This window comes from Somniosus microcephalus, chromosome 3 (assembly GCF_052327205.1).
Source record: "Somniosus microcephalus isolate GS21.2 chromosome 3, FLI_Smic_1.0, whole genome shotgun sequence".
NCBI classification, from domain to species: Eukaryota; Metazoa; Chordata; class Chondrichthyes; order Squaliformes; family Somniosidae; genus Somniosus; species Somniosus microcephalus.
In genome coordinates this window covers 356,629,959-356,644,350 of record NC_140989.1, presented here as the reverse complement: position 1 = coordinate 356,644,350, position 14,392 = coordinate 356,629,959, and the positions used below count along the sequence as shown (strand labels likewise).

Here is a 14,392-nt window from a genome sequence, read left to right as displayed (position 1 = left end):
AGAATACTTTGCATCGGTCTTCACTCTTGAAAATGATGCTCGACTATTAGAATTTAATAATGTTACTAACAAAATAGTAATATTAACAGATGAACATAATGTTTTAGAAAGAATTAAGAACTTGAAAATAGACAGCAGTCGGGCCAGATGATATCCACCCAAGGGTCCTCAGGGAGATGGAACATGCTGTGCGAGCCCCTGGCCTGTATTAATAGCTCACTGCACTCCAGAATGGTTCCTGTTGACTGGAAGGCTAATGTAATCTCCAGCTTTAAAAAAGGCAACAAGACAGACTCGTAACTATAGGCCCATTAGTTTGACATCAGTTATAGGTAAGATGCTTGAGGGACACATTAGGGATGCAATACATGAATGCTTAGATGAGATGGGGAATATTAGGGACACCCAACATGCCTTCATAAAAAGGTAATGTCTTACAAATCTAACTGTATTTTTTGAAGTTAGTGGATGAGGCAAGTCCAGTAGACATTGTCTACATAAACTTCCAAAAAGCTTTTAAGGTACCGCCCACAACATTGAAGCCTCTGGTATTCATGCTAATATATTGAGCTGGATTGAGAACTGGCTAGCAGGATGTAGGCAAAAAGTAGTTATAGATGGATTTGTATATGTTTGGAGACTGGTCACCAATGGTGTCTCGCAGGTATCATTGCTCTTTATTTTTTATTAATTATCTGTATGTGGGTGTGGGAAAACGATCTGCAGATGATACTAAGATCTGTGTTAGGACTGTAGACAATGCTTTTCTGCTTCAGACTGATGTTAATGCATTGGGAGATTGGGCTCACTGGCAAATGATGTATAACTTGGATGAGTGCAGTGTTATGCATGTGGGCAGGGCAAATGCTCTGTGGGGGGGGGGGGGGGGGGGGAAGATCTGATTGAGGTTTAAAAGATAATGAAGGAAACAGATTGTGTTCCAATTAAATAGGCTAGGGAGGACCAGGGGTCACGAATTTAAGTTGTACAAAGCCAGATCTAGGTTAGATGTCAGATAGTGGTGCCTTTCCCAGAGAATAGTGGACGTTTGGAACAGGCTGCCATCTCATGCAGTGGAGGCTGATTTCCTTCAAGCGAGAGCTGGACCTGTTTCTGGCTGGGGCGGAGATCACCTCTTACAGAAGGTAGGTACTGCAGGGTATTCAGGACCAGAGTGATCTCCTGGACTAGTTTCGATCGCCAAGATGGGTCGGAGAGAAATTTCCCAGATTTCTTTCCTCCCCAATTGGCTTGGGTGTTTTTTTTTCTCCACTCTCAGGTGATCACATAGTTTCGGGTGGGGTGGAGAGCGTATACATTTGTGATACATATGGTATCGCAATTGTGGGGGACAGGCTCGATGGACCAGAGGGTCTTTACCTGTCCGACATTGTTCCTAACATTTGTAAGATTACCAGATTTAATGAACTCTGCGTTTGCTAGCTCAGCATCATAACTACTGCTCCATCCGCATGAAAACTAAAATCGAATGTATGCAACAGGATGTTCAAGGCATTTTAAAAAATGTTTAACGCCTGCTGTGTTTACAGAAAGGGGATGAAGAGGAGGAGGAGGAAGGGAGCATCATTAATGGATCAACCTGTGAGGATGACATGGATGAACTCATACGGTCTGGAGCTCCATGGTTCAAGAAACCTCTCAAAAACACATCCGTTGTGGACGGCGAGCCTGTAAGGTTCACTGTAAAAATCATAGGGGAACCCACACCGGGAGTCACGTGGTGGTTTGAGGGAGAAATGTTGCAGGACTGCGAGGACTATCAATATATTGAAAGAGGAGAAACTTACTGCCTTTACCTACCCGAAACCTTCCCTGAAGATGAAGGAGAATACATGTGCAAAGCGGTCAACGCCAGAGGAACAGCCGCCAGCACTTGCATTCTCACTATTGAAAGTAAGAGTTAAATTTTGCACAACAGCACTTTTTCTAAAAGTAGGAAACCCGTGAACTCACCCAGAACTACTCATACTTTCAGCTACTATTTTTCAATGGCAACTAATTCCTTTCTTTAAATCTCTCTTCTCTTTTTTAGCTGATGACTACTAAATCTGCTGGAATTTCCTTTCTGTCCTCAACCTTTACTACATCCATCTTTCCCTTCTGATGGGGCCCAAAAAAAAAAAGAAAAACATCCTAATGCCCTTGGAAAAATTGCTGTAGTGTTGATCGTCATTCCTCTTATGGTTACGCATAGCCTAGGAAAAATGCATGAGGTTTACATACTGGTTTTATTTGGTCAGTTTTAATCATTTCAAATTAACTTGTGATGTTCTTATTTAACAGATGCTATTATATCTGCACATTAACAGTGGAGCCCACTTATGAATCAGTCGAGTCTATGAACTTTTAAAAATTGTAATCCAGTGTTATCCTATTTATCGAAATCACTATTTGGGTCAACCACGAGCAAAACGTTGGTTTTAAAAGAACTCTGTTGGAATTGTCCATCGTGAAGGCCCACTTAATTTTGCATACAGGAGATTTGTGTTTTTTTTTATTATTAAATGCAATATGAAAACCACTGGTTATATTCAATAATTTACTTTGGGTTATCTACATACAGAAAATGGATCTTATTTAATCACTAAAAATTACCACAAAGCCTTACATACAAATTTTTCATGGACAGAGATGCTCCTTCATGCAACCTGAAAAAATGGACACAAGAGGTATTACATATTGCATGCCGGACAACATGACCCTCAGAAATGATCCATGCAGAATGTACTTTTTTTTTTGTAAACTGTTTAACTTCTGCTCAGCTGTACTGAATTTTCTGATACCATTTAAAATTTACTTTGAAACAAAAGGATGTGCTTCTTTTCCTTGCTCAGTTTCAGTGACGAGGCAATTTAGTTCTTGCAAAACAAACATGTACTGACTTGCACCTTGGGGCATGGATATATTCTGACAGCATCTATAGAGAATTAACACTAACCCCAACATTTTAGCAACCTGCTTTGAATCAGCGCAACACATTCACACTTGGCAGAGAAAGGCAGACAGCGACAAAGATGATCTTTTGGTCCGTGCTGTAACAGCTGTAATTTAGTAATAAAAAGTTGCAGAAAATGTTTTTTTGTAAATGGTTACTTTTGGAGATCTTCTGTTCCCTCTCCCTGCACCAAGCATCATACAGGAAACTTTGGTTTATCCGGAGGTTAACTGTCCGGAATGCTCGAGCCACCGGCAAAAATCAGGAGCCGTTTAGTTAGTTTTTTTTTCTTTTCGTTGCTTTTTTCCCCCCCCACCAGTCAGGCTCTGCAAGGTCTCGCTGAAGCTGTTGCTAAGCTACAGAGACGCTTGCAAGGTAGGGCCGACTGTTTAGAAGCTGTTGCTAAGCAACAGAGTTTGTTGCCAGATACGGAGCTCAAAATCTCCATATGTTTCAACATTAGCGCTGGTTTGTCTGGCAGTTTTGATGGGACGGCAACAGCTCGGTCCCGGATATCACAAAGTTTCCTGTACCTCAGTCAAGAGGCTAGTCTCCTTTCATGGCATTGGCAACCAGAACACATTCTGCTTGGGTGTACAAGCTAAATGTACAAGTTAGGAGTCCTTCCCAACAACACAGGGGAACAGGTGCATGGGAACACCGTCACCTCCAAGTCACACACCATCCCAACTTGGACACATATCGGCGTTCCTTCATCATCGCTGGGTCAAATTCTGGAGCTCCCTACCCAACAGCACTGTGGGTATACCTTCACCACACAGACTGCAGTGGTTCAAAAAGGTTCACCACCACCGTTTCAAGGTTAACTAGGGGTGGGCAATAAATGCTGGTCCTGCTAGCAGTGCCCATATCCCAAAAATGATTTTTTTAAATATATACACACCAAAAACAAGCAATAGGGACAGGAGGAGGCCATTCAGCCCCTCAGGCCTGTTACACCATTCAGTGAGATTATGGCTGATCTGTGACCCAACTCCAGATACACGCCTTTGCCCGAAATCCCTTTTGTTACTCACGCTATTGTTGGTGCCGTGTTTTCAACGTTGCAAACATCTTCAACCAAAACCTGCTGTGCTGCCGTTCACGATGCCCTTTACATCGTAAACAAAGTGCCCAAAGCTAAACTTAAGAGGCCATTTACAACTTTAAACTCTACAAATTCACTTGTAGTCAGCGCTCACTCCCGTTAATACCATGTGCTGCAAAAGTGCTGCCCCTCAGTTCACCAAATAAAACAAAATTTACACAGCTAAAATAAACCCACGGTAGATTTAAAGAGATTTTACATTTCCAAAGAATGTTACGAGTTGTGAATTTTAAACAATTGACAAGTATATTGAAACAATTAAGTTTCTCTCCTCTTTCCTGGATGTGGATGATACTGACTGGGGACAAGTACAAAAATCTAAATATCTCAAGAACTGGTGTATGCTGCAAAATGCTGTGAATTTAATAAATCTGGTTATTTGTGGGCTAGCACCAGCAAATGACCGTGAAATCTGCCCGATTGTTGTAAAAACCCAACTGGCCCGCTAAAGTGCTTCAGGGAAGGGAACTTGTCCACCATCCCCCTTACCTGATCTGGCCTTCGTGTGACTCCAATCCCATACTACAGGGTTCACTGTTAATGCCCCAAGGGCAACTCGGAATGGGCAATAAATACTGCCATGGCAGTGTTACCCACAAATACAAGCAGACAATTTTTCACTGCACAGCTCATTACATTTGTGCTGAATTTGTGTTAACTTCAAGCAGTGTAAAAAAGGATTTTTTGATAGTTGGGCAAATTACAAAAAGTCAGCTTTCTATTGTATAATACTAGGAACCCATAACAAAAATTTTAATACATGCCCATAATAAATCTGCCAATCAGTAAATGATTAACCAGTTTTGTATGTTATATACTGAAAATAAGGTTACAATACTCCCCAATGGCATTTTAGTGCTCTGCATCCTCAATCACCAGCCCAAGTACTAAGCAAAAGGACAGTTGCAATTGTGATGCTATCACACCGCCATATATCGTACAGTAAATCATCAGGCTGCATATGGTCAGGAACGCACAGTAATAATGCGAAACGGTTAAAGGAAAATGAAAGAACTTGTGTATATATAGTTATATAGAGCCTTTCACAACCTCAAGACATCCCAAAGTGTTTTACCGTCAATGAAATAAGTTTGTGTGTACTCACTAGGGAAACGCTGCAGCCAATTTATGCACAAACAGCAATGATCTACATGACCAGATAATCTTTTTTTAGTGATGTTGGTTGAGGATAAATATTGGCCAGGACACCAGGCAAACTCCTGCTCCTTCGAATAATGCTGTGGGATCCTTTACATCCGTGAGAGGGCAGACCATGTGTCAGCCAAGATTATGTGCTCAAGTCTCTGGAGTGGGGCTTGAACCCACGACCTAAGAGACAAGTGCTACCCACTGTGCCAAGGCTGACGTCCAATTACTCAGTCAGTAATGTGCTGTGCTAAGTTGTATACAGCAGGTGGTCTTTGGATGGATTCCTGCTCTGCAACCAGTTAGCTCATCACATGAGTGTCTCACCTCCTGACTCCCCAAAGCATTTCCACCATCTACATGGCACAAGTCAGGAGTGCGATGGAATACTCTCCACTTGCCTGCATGAATGCAGCTCCAACGACAAGAAGTTCGACACCATCCAAGACAAAGCAGCCCCCTTGATTGGCACCCCATCCACCACCTTAACCAGTCACTCCCTCCACCAGTGTACCGTGGCTACAGTGTGTACCATCTACAAGATGCACTGCAGCAACTCGCCAAGGCTTCTTCGGCAGCACCTCCCAAACCCGGGACCTCTACCACCTAAAAGGACAAGGGCAGCAAGCGCATGGGAACACCATGACCTGCAAGTTCCCCTCAAAGTTACACACCATCCTGACTTGGAAATATAGCGCCATTCCTTCATCGTCACTGGGTCAAAATCCTGGAACTCCCTCCGTAACAGCACTGTGGGAGTACCATCACCACACTGACTCCAGCGGTTCAAGAAGGCGGCTCACCACCACCTTCTCGAGGGCAATTAGGGATGGGCACTAAATGCTGGCCTTGCCAGCAATGCCCACATCCCATGAACAAATAAAAAAAGACAGCAGCTGGGTAGTCCAACTGGCCTCAGCAGCCCTGGGCTATGGGTGAAGAAAAATGTAGCTAGAATTCCCATTCCAGATTGTCATCTAATGATCCTTGCTGGAAGTTGTGGGCACTGGGTGTGCATAGGGTCAAACTAGATTCTTGTGCCCTCTGATCTGGTGACACTTTCTAGACTCTCACAATAAATGGCCACATGGGCAAGGCACCAGCGTTAGCAAAATTGCCTTCAGGAGAGGGGGGGGGGGGGGGGGTGAAAATTGGAAAATAAATTGAAGGCACAGTGAAATTTAGCTTGTAAAGCATTTTCTTCCCTCAGCTAATTACATCTATAAACATGAAAACCAATCTCGCCAAACCCATTAATACCCATAATTGATGGACACAGTAATACAGAAAGCATTAATTATTTGTGCACCTCAAACTTTATTTATAATTTCAAAATCTTTACAGTTTAATTCACACTAAAATCAGATTACATACCAGAAAAACAAAAAAATAGAACCATCAGTACCAACACATCTGCAGCATTCTCAAACAGCTTTTTTTTGTCAGATTGAGAAGTTACCTTGCGTCAGCTCCAAATCTGTATGATATCCCTTTCTCCAACCACAGCAAGCCCTTTATCTGCTGCTTAGTCTTCTCCAGCAATGCACATTTTCTGAAGAATTTTTTTTCTTCGAGATAATAGCTAATCCATCTCAAAAGCCATGTGTAAAAAAAAACATGCAAAAGAAATATGCAGGAAACCTATCTAGCAGTGTGCTGATATTAAACGTACAGAACAGGGACAACAGCAAAAATGTGCAGTCAAATCCTGAAGTGCATCTTTCCTCTAATAAATTCTAGTACAGATACTGTCTGCTTTAACACACTACATTGGGTTAATTGACATATTTCCTTGCAGAATCTAACTACACAATTTGCGAGAGTTTAAAAAAAGCAAACATTCGCTTCTGCAAATTTTTCAGACTCAAAAGCTTCTAACCATTTTAGAAACAAGCAAAAGAAATGCAGAAGTTGTTTTAAGTAGGCAAATCCTTGAATTTTAAACTTCAATCTGCGCGCATGTACATACACAAGATCTACATATGCACTCACTAAAAGGGAAATAATTATTCCTAACTTAGAGGGTTCATATTTACAATGGACCATTAAGCAAACAGGCAAGAGATCAGACTAATAAAACTACTATGCTTCTGCACCCCAACACTATTCAATTTAAAACGTAGTATCAAAGTTATAATGCATGTATATTTGAAATGTTAATAGTCAACAATTCAATTCAAAAAGTTACATTTAAACTGTGGACTTTCTGCAGAAACGTCAACAAAAAAAGCAAAGAAAAACCAAACAGTGACTTTATAGGGAAACCTAGCAACAATGCACACGCTAAGTTTTGCAATACTAAACTGATGACTTAAAATTTGTAGAGCTCTAGAATTATTAGATTAATTTGACTGAACTATGGCATTTTTAAATGTAGTTTCAGCCTGCAGAAAAAAGTGTACATATTTTAACATTTGTATGCAACTGAAACATGGGAAACAGAAACAAGTGCACAAGCCAAAGATTTGGAGAGCATGCCCCCATCCCAAATATTACAGTTTGTGGGAAATAGCTAATTCCCTGCATATGAATGACACGTTGCCCTCAAAAAGAGTTACCTTATACAGGGAGCCCTTGTATGGTTTATGTTAGCATCAGTTCAACAGGATGAACGCAAAGGAATCCTCCATAGGGGTAGAAACTATCTCAGGACCTGTTCCTATGACCTATGAATCGGGTGCTGGCAGCTAGCTCTTCAGCACTGTATAAGAACGAAGGCACCATCTTTTGAATACTTTGAAAAAAAAAATTGCCAAGAGATAAGCAGGTTGGCTTTTCACACAGAAACCCTAAGATTTTCTGATTAAAAGACAAAGTTAATTAACTTCTAGCAATGCAAGATTTACTCAAGAAAAGTCACGTGAATTGCACTGAAGATGGACTCGCAGCCCATTTGATCACATGGAATTCTAAGCTGACCTTGAACCAAGATATTTTATGCATTCTAATACGGTAAACTGAACACAAAACCACCGGTACACAATAATTCAGCATTTAAAACTCACCGAATATAGCACCACACCTCAGCTCCTTTAAGATGCAATTATCTGCCTGAAGTTAGAGCAGTGCAAATTATTGTAGATATTAACCCTTTCCCAGAAACAGCCTCACAGGGCAGAAACAGCAAGAACCAACTGTCCCGCTGTTCATAGCGCACCAGCAAGATCTGTAAGCTGCCTTCGTTGTCGTTATATTAAAGGATTAATGCTTATTCGGTAGCATAAGGAATCTATGCCATTTTTGGAGATTGTGCACCGCTGCATTGGGTAAAGTAACCAATGGCCTTTCATCAACCAGAAGGGAAGCGGGTTAAAATAAGACAATGTGGACCAATCCTTGCCAACACAACGTATAGTTTATCCTACAAGTACATACAGACAAATTGGATCAGTAATTATCCCCCCCCCAATCTAAACGTATTTTTAAATTGTAGAATTGTAACTATTTATCCGACAAAGGTCTTCACAACAACTGATTCATATCATAGTTATAGATTTAAGCTCGACTAATGACGGTCCTGATGATAGAAAGTAAGATGTCTAATAGAAAATCAGATGTCTAATATAAACTGAAGTCTAAATAAACATTTGTTGGGACAGATATTGTGCAGTTTATCACAAGTTAAATTTCAAATCAAAAGTGAATGCTGTTGTAGTTTCTGCTGAAAACGTATGGCGTAAAATATTAGAATTGTCCCACCCTACATCCAAAGAGGATGTTATATGCAAACACCCCTACCTTCATTCACAAATAGTAAATGCTAAAACTGCATGGCAGATCTGTTAGCATCTAAAAAAAAAACAGGTCAACGCTTCAGGTGTAGGCCCAAACCTTTAACCTGTCTTTTTTCAGATGCTGGCTGACCTGTGTTTCCAGTATTTTTTTTAGTTCCAGATTTACAGCCTTAAGGTTTTTCTTTTACTCATTTTGATTCGAGTATCTGGAAACACAAATTAAAGAACATTTGGCTAATCAGACTAACATACAATTCCATTCTTGTACTGTAAAGAAATGCCAAGTTTCATCAAAATTATGCATACATAGAGGGCCAATAACTGATTTTAAATCTTTTTAAACCCTGAAAGAATACACCTTCATTCTTGCTTACCTTTAGTGTACTGCAGCAGAACTTAAGGTTCAAGGTCTGGGTGGCACTGTGAAGTATAAAAATTGCACTTCATTTGCAATGAGTTGCGACTTCACATGGTACAAGAAAACTATACCAACAGCCTCCATTTTGAAACACTTCTTTATAAAGTCAGCATTACTATTACTTTGGTAGATAGTAGCAATACATGCTGAAAAAGACCTGGTTTGTGGATGTTTATTTATTTTGTTTTATTTTATTTTATTTTTTTTTAAAAAAGGGGAGGGCACTTTTCTCATTAAACAAAAATCGATTCACAATACAATATTCTGCAACATCGACAAGTTTCTCTCTTGCAGGCTAAACACCCAAAATAAATACTGCATGCTTGACTGCGGAAAAGTTTAATAAACCTTCAAAAGAACCACACTATTCAAAACTCATCTTTTCTGAATGCTTCATTACTATTAAAAAATGACTAATTGATGCAGTTTATCCTTTGTTACACAGGCTACAGGAGTTACAAACTACATTGAGCAAATTCTTACCCCCAGAATGTTTTATTTTAATGTATTATGGACTGGAGAAGTGCACTGCAAACAAAACAAAATGTAGGTACAGAGGTACTGTATTTGTGTTCTCATTTTCCAATAACTTTTTCTGACAATATTAATAGCTGACAGTACACCTACTCAGCCCACTGACATTAAAATAACCATGCTGCTTTTCATAAAGCAGTGAAGTTACCCAATCCCTACCACATCCTCCCAAACGTCAATGTTTAAACAGATAAAAGAAACTTTCAGTTTTCAAACACATATATATGCTAGCAGAGCATTCTCATCAATTCACTGACCAAGGGGTCAGTTCATTATGACAGTACTAAAGGCAAGTCTAGTTCACAGGCTGGGGTCCCGGCAGTATAGCTTAGGCTCCCAATCAGGCCTCATTAGACCCCAACTCTTTGCCCTCTGGGAAGGAGCAATTGAAGGGTGAGGGGGGGGGGGGGGGGGGGGGGGGAAGAAAGACAGCCAATTACCCCATCAGTAAAAAAGTGATAACCTATTACAACCCACAGTCCTGTAAGCATAAAAGCACTGCTGGCAGCGGCTAATGGAGGGGGAAGGCGCAAGATTAGCAGAGTCCACAACTCAAACTGCCCCAGATTAAATACATTAACACTAGGAGCATGGGCAGGAGGGAAGAGAGAGTTTATAGGACATTTTGTTCATGTTGGCAATTCTGCTAACAGAACTGTATATTGCAAATAAACAATTACCCATAAAAGGTAAAAAAAAAGTATTTGTTTTTAATGAGATGTGGGCGTCACAGGCAAGGCCAGCATTTATTGCCCATTCCTAATTGCCCTTGAGGAGGACTTGTAAAAATCAACATTTCATTGTGTAGTACACACGTCTGCTGCATATATGACAAATAAAATTGAATTGAGAAGGTGGAGGTGAGCCGCTTTCTTGAACTGCTGCAGTCCGTGTGGTGAAGGTACTCCCAGTGCTGTTAGGTAGGGAGTTCATACTTCACAAATTAAATATAAAAGCTCATGATTTCAGAATACTGTTCTAGCAGTCATGTAATAGCAAGTACTGAGTTCAAAAAAGGTACTGTGGTCCTGCTGGCATCAAATCTTAAGTGACTTAACAGTCACAGCCACCTGTGTAAATGCAGAAAATGATAGCTTTGGCATAGAAACACAAATTCTACATGCACTAAAAATCAATTTGGATCAGTGGCAGTCTATGGCAGATATCCAGAGCCGCCAACATATATGCAACAATTCTGATATAGAATTAGACTGTGGGAGGTGATGGTCATCCTCACCTTGGGATCCGGGACTGCTGCTGACCAATGTTAAGGAGTCTGGATCATCCAAACTTTTGAACAGGCACGTGTAATCCCGGTGAAGATTTTGTCATGACTAATTCAATTTGGCCTGGATTTTGTCTGCAAGGTCACACTGTCAGAAGTGCTTAGGTCTATAATCTGACAAAGAATAAAAGCCTAAATTTAAAAATGAACAGAAAAAAAATCCTATACGGTACCAATTGTGACCACCACCCTATAGAACAGTAATCAAGACAAATATCCCTGATCATACATAACTCGCATTTCATCACATTGATTGCATATGGAGCTTGAATCTTGGTATTCCATCAGGCAAAGAGGGAGAAGGGTGGAGTGGTAATGGCTTAGGAATCAAATCCTCAAATATTTAGCTGCATATAGCTGTTTACAGCTACATCTTGCCTTTAAATGATAAACTCCACCAGCTAATACACCAAGCAGTAGGCAAATGCATTCGTTTAAAACATTGCATCTTGATCAACCTGAGACACAATTACAAACAAGGGTGACTTTCCTTTGGGGAATGTGAAACAATGGCATCACTTTAATTCCACGCACCCCCCCCCCCCCCCACGTCTGATTGCCATGGAGAACACAACAGTTGGAAGCCTCTTGATTAGTTGAGATCACTGCTACCAGAACAGGCTTCTTTTCCATAAGCACTTCACCCATCATTCACTGAGCCAAGCAGGGCAGTAATGATGCATAATTTGGCCTTGTGGACACTAAATACAGTGCAACCCACTTAAGATCAAGGAAAAGATTCTCTGCATTAAATTAATTGAACATAAATTCTGGAATATCAAATCACAATCCCATATGATTAAGCCAAGAAGATCTATATAGATTCAAACCCACAATTTATTGGCAAAATCATGAAGTGGATAATTACTTAGCTACTGTGCACAAGTATTTAGTTTAAGCAGTGCACTATTGAATAACAGTTACCCAACATCAAGCAGAAGAGGAGCACCTTCTCATTTTCACTGAAGCTAAGAGCACAGGAAAGCAAGTAATCACATTTTCCAGCATTTCCAATAACAATGTGAACTTGAGAGGTCTGCTACGATTGGAAAGGAAGTTTGGGGGTGGTGATGCATACCCATTGTGAAGCAATGTCACGATAGGCCATTCCCCACATTATACAGAAGAGTCCAATGCCTAGGTAACTTGTTTTTTTAATGTTATAGTCAAAGCAAAGTGAAACAAGTCTGTAAGATCAAGCACTAAGTTCTAAATTTTCAGGTCATTGCCTTATTAGAATTCGATTAAACGCAATCTCCAGCCATCTAGGCCCTAATCAAACTGCTTACCCTCTTGCCTTGTTATGAAGATGATTACTCCAAGCTCCATCTTCTTGAACATGTTTTGGCTCATTCCCAAAGCTCTTCCACTACTGTATCTGTCTCTATGAAGTAGCTTGGGATGTTTTCTATGCTAACAGCACTATTTCAATGCTAGTTGTTATAGCCCAAGTGCTGAGCATTACTCACCCCCCTGCCCATTATACATTTAATTCATGGAATCAAACCTTGTTTAAAAAAGACAGTAGTGATTTGGCAAATGGGTAATAAAGGCAAGGGAAGTACTTGGTACCATAATGGTAATTCATCCCTAAAGGCTAAAAGAACTGGAATAGAAAAGTAGCAAAACTTCAACCTCAAGGCGAGGTTTGTTTGCCGAATCAAATTGTGCATCAGGAGCCAGGACAGTTTAGGAGTGCTCGTGCTTTACAAGACGAGGGGGAAATTCAACATGTAATTTCAGTCTTTGAATGCAAGATATTTACAACAGAAAAGCTGTTAATTTAAAAAGTGAAGTTACAATGGCACTTCAGGTGCCTCAAGTTGGAAAATGCACATTAGGTTCTTAGCCACACAGACCAGTAAATTGCCAGTTGGTCTGAGTTGAGGTAGCGGATCTCAAATGGGGATGGCAGTAGGTAGTGCTACAATCGGTATCATTACCATGGGTTATGGAAATGGAGGGAAATGTAACGAAAACTGCCATGATTGCTGTTCCCGATTGTTGTCTAGTATCTGGAAAACATGCCTATATGGATGTTGCATAAGAACTGAGTTCAGCTGCAATGCTTTCCACAACTGCTGCTGCTGCTTACTGTAAAGACTGGCATGAAGAATGGCCACTTAAGAGGGCAACTGGCACCTAAACAATCCCAAGTCAGTGCTTTTAGGAGAGGAAAGAAAAATATGTTGGACCAAAAAAAGCTTTCACGGGTGGTGGAGTGCTTTGCAAACATCCCATCTTTTGCGTCCATACTAGGTTTCATTATTAAGCACACCATTTTCTTAATAATTTGAAATAACTCAGAGTGGGTGCCCTGGAAGTTGTGATTTATGTTTGTTACCGAAGTAACCATTGTTAAAATGCAAAGTTTCAAAAAGTAAAGTTGCACAATAGTCACATTGCTGCACAAATCAAATGTTATCAATGTGTGGAACTACAGAGCTCGCATTCTTGGTTTGGGAGTCAATGTAAAGGTTACTCACGCAACTAAGTGTCTCATGTCTTTTACAGCGCAAGTTGACCTAGACTGTGAACCACATTTGTATTAAGTTGGCATTAAAAAGCTCTGGCAAAGCTGCAGTTTGCAATGGGAAAAACTCATGCATGGAACTAGCTCATACTGTGCTATTTAAAACTGCTGTAAGCATGAATCCTGAAAGACAGCATTGAATTTGGACTACGTAGACCAATTACAAAAAGTGTGCATGTGGGAGCGATAAGAAAGCCGTTTAACACGAATACAGCAACTACTTTGGCCTACCAATGCCCAACTGAGATGGCCAATTGTGGTGAAAGTGCATTCTCAGTTTTAAATTTGTCTCTTGGCCCAATGTGTTGCAAAATGTTACTCTATTATTACTCCCTACTAAATCCCAAATCTTACCATTTTTACAAGTATACTCACTGAATCATTAACTCATTACTGTCATTACAGCCAGCTGACTTTGCTTTACTATATTTTGGCTTAATTTAGGAAAAGGACTCTTGCATCTATCCATTTCTTTCGGGCGCCACTTGGAACCTACACAACAGGCCATGGATGCCCAGTCGTTTGGAAATGTTAAGTTAGCGATAGCAATTATTTATTCATTATCGCTAAATTTAAACTCCTGGATTGCACCATGATGCAGTTTATGGACATTAAAGCATGATAAAATGTGCAACGTTTGAGAACGAAGTCTTAAAACAATAACTGTAATAGCTCAGA

The 14,392-nt window shown here is 40.3% G+C and overlaps 2 protein-coding genes across 19 annotated transcripts in view; one reads left to right on the top strand and one right to left on the bottom strand.

The window, feature by feature from the left end:
- nexn (nexilin (F actin binding protein)) overlaps positions 1-2,830 on the top strand; it is a 110,191-nt gene extending 107,361 nt beyond the window's left edge. For 8 of the 9 annotated variants that reach the window (XM_085983484.1, XM_085983480.1, XM_085983476.1 and 5 more), the window contains 2 exons: positions 1,551-1,914; positions 2,054-2,830. In XM_085983484.1, the coding sequence (XP_085839610.1) occupies positions 1,551-1,914; positions 2,054-2,067 (378 nt within the window). In that variant the 3' untranslated portion in view covers positions 2,068-2,830. Of the gene's footprint in view, positions 1-1,550 lie in introns of all 9 variants that reach the window. The other variant, XM_085983479.1, reaches the window with a different exon arrangement.
- Positions 2,831-6,507: 3,677 nt separating this feature from the next.
- fubp1 (far upstream element (FUSE) binding protein 1) overlaps positions 6,508-14,392 on the bottom strand; it is a 69,587-nt gene continuing 61,702 nt past the window's right edge. For 7 of the 10 annotated variants that reach the window (XM_085983466.1, XM_085983468.1, XM_085983464.1 and 4 more), the window contains 2 exons: positions 11,134-11,295; positions 6,508-9,364 (listed from right to left, as the gene is read on the bottom strand). In XM_085983466.1, the coding sequence (XP_085839592.1) occupies positions 11,236-11,295 (60 nt within the window). In that variant the 3' untranslated portion in view covers positions 6,508-9,364; positions 11,134-11,235. The remainder of the gene's footprint in view (positions 9,365-11,133; positions 11,296-14,392) is intronic. The other 3 variants (XM_085983465.1, XM_085983470.1, XM_085983469.1) reach the window with 3 other exon arrangements.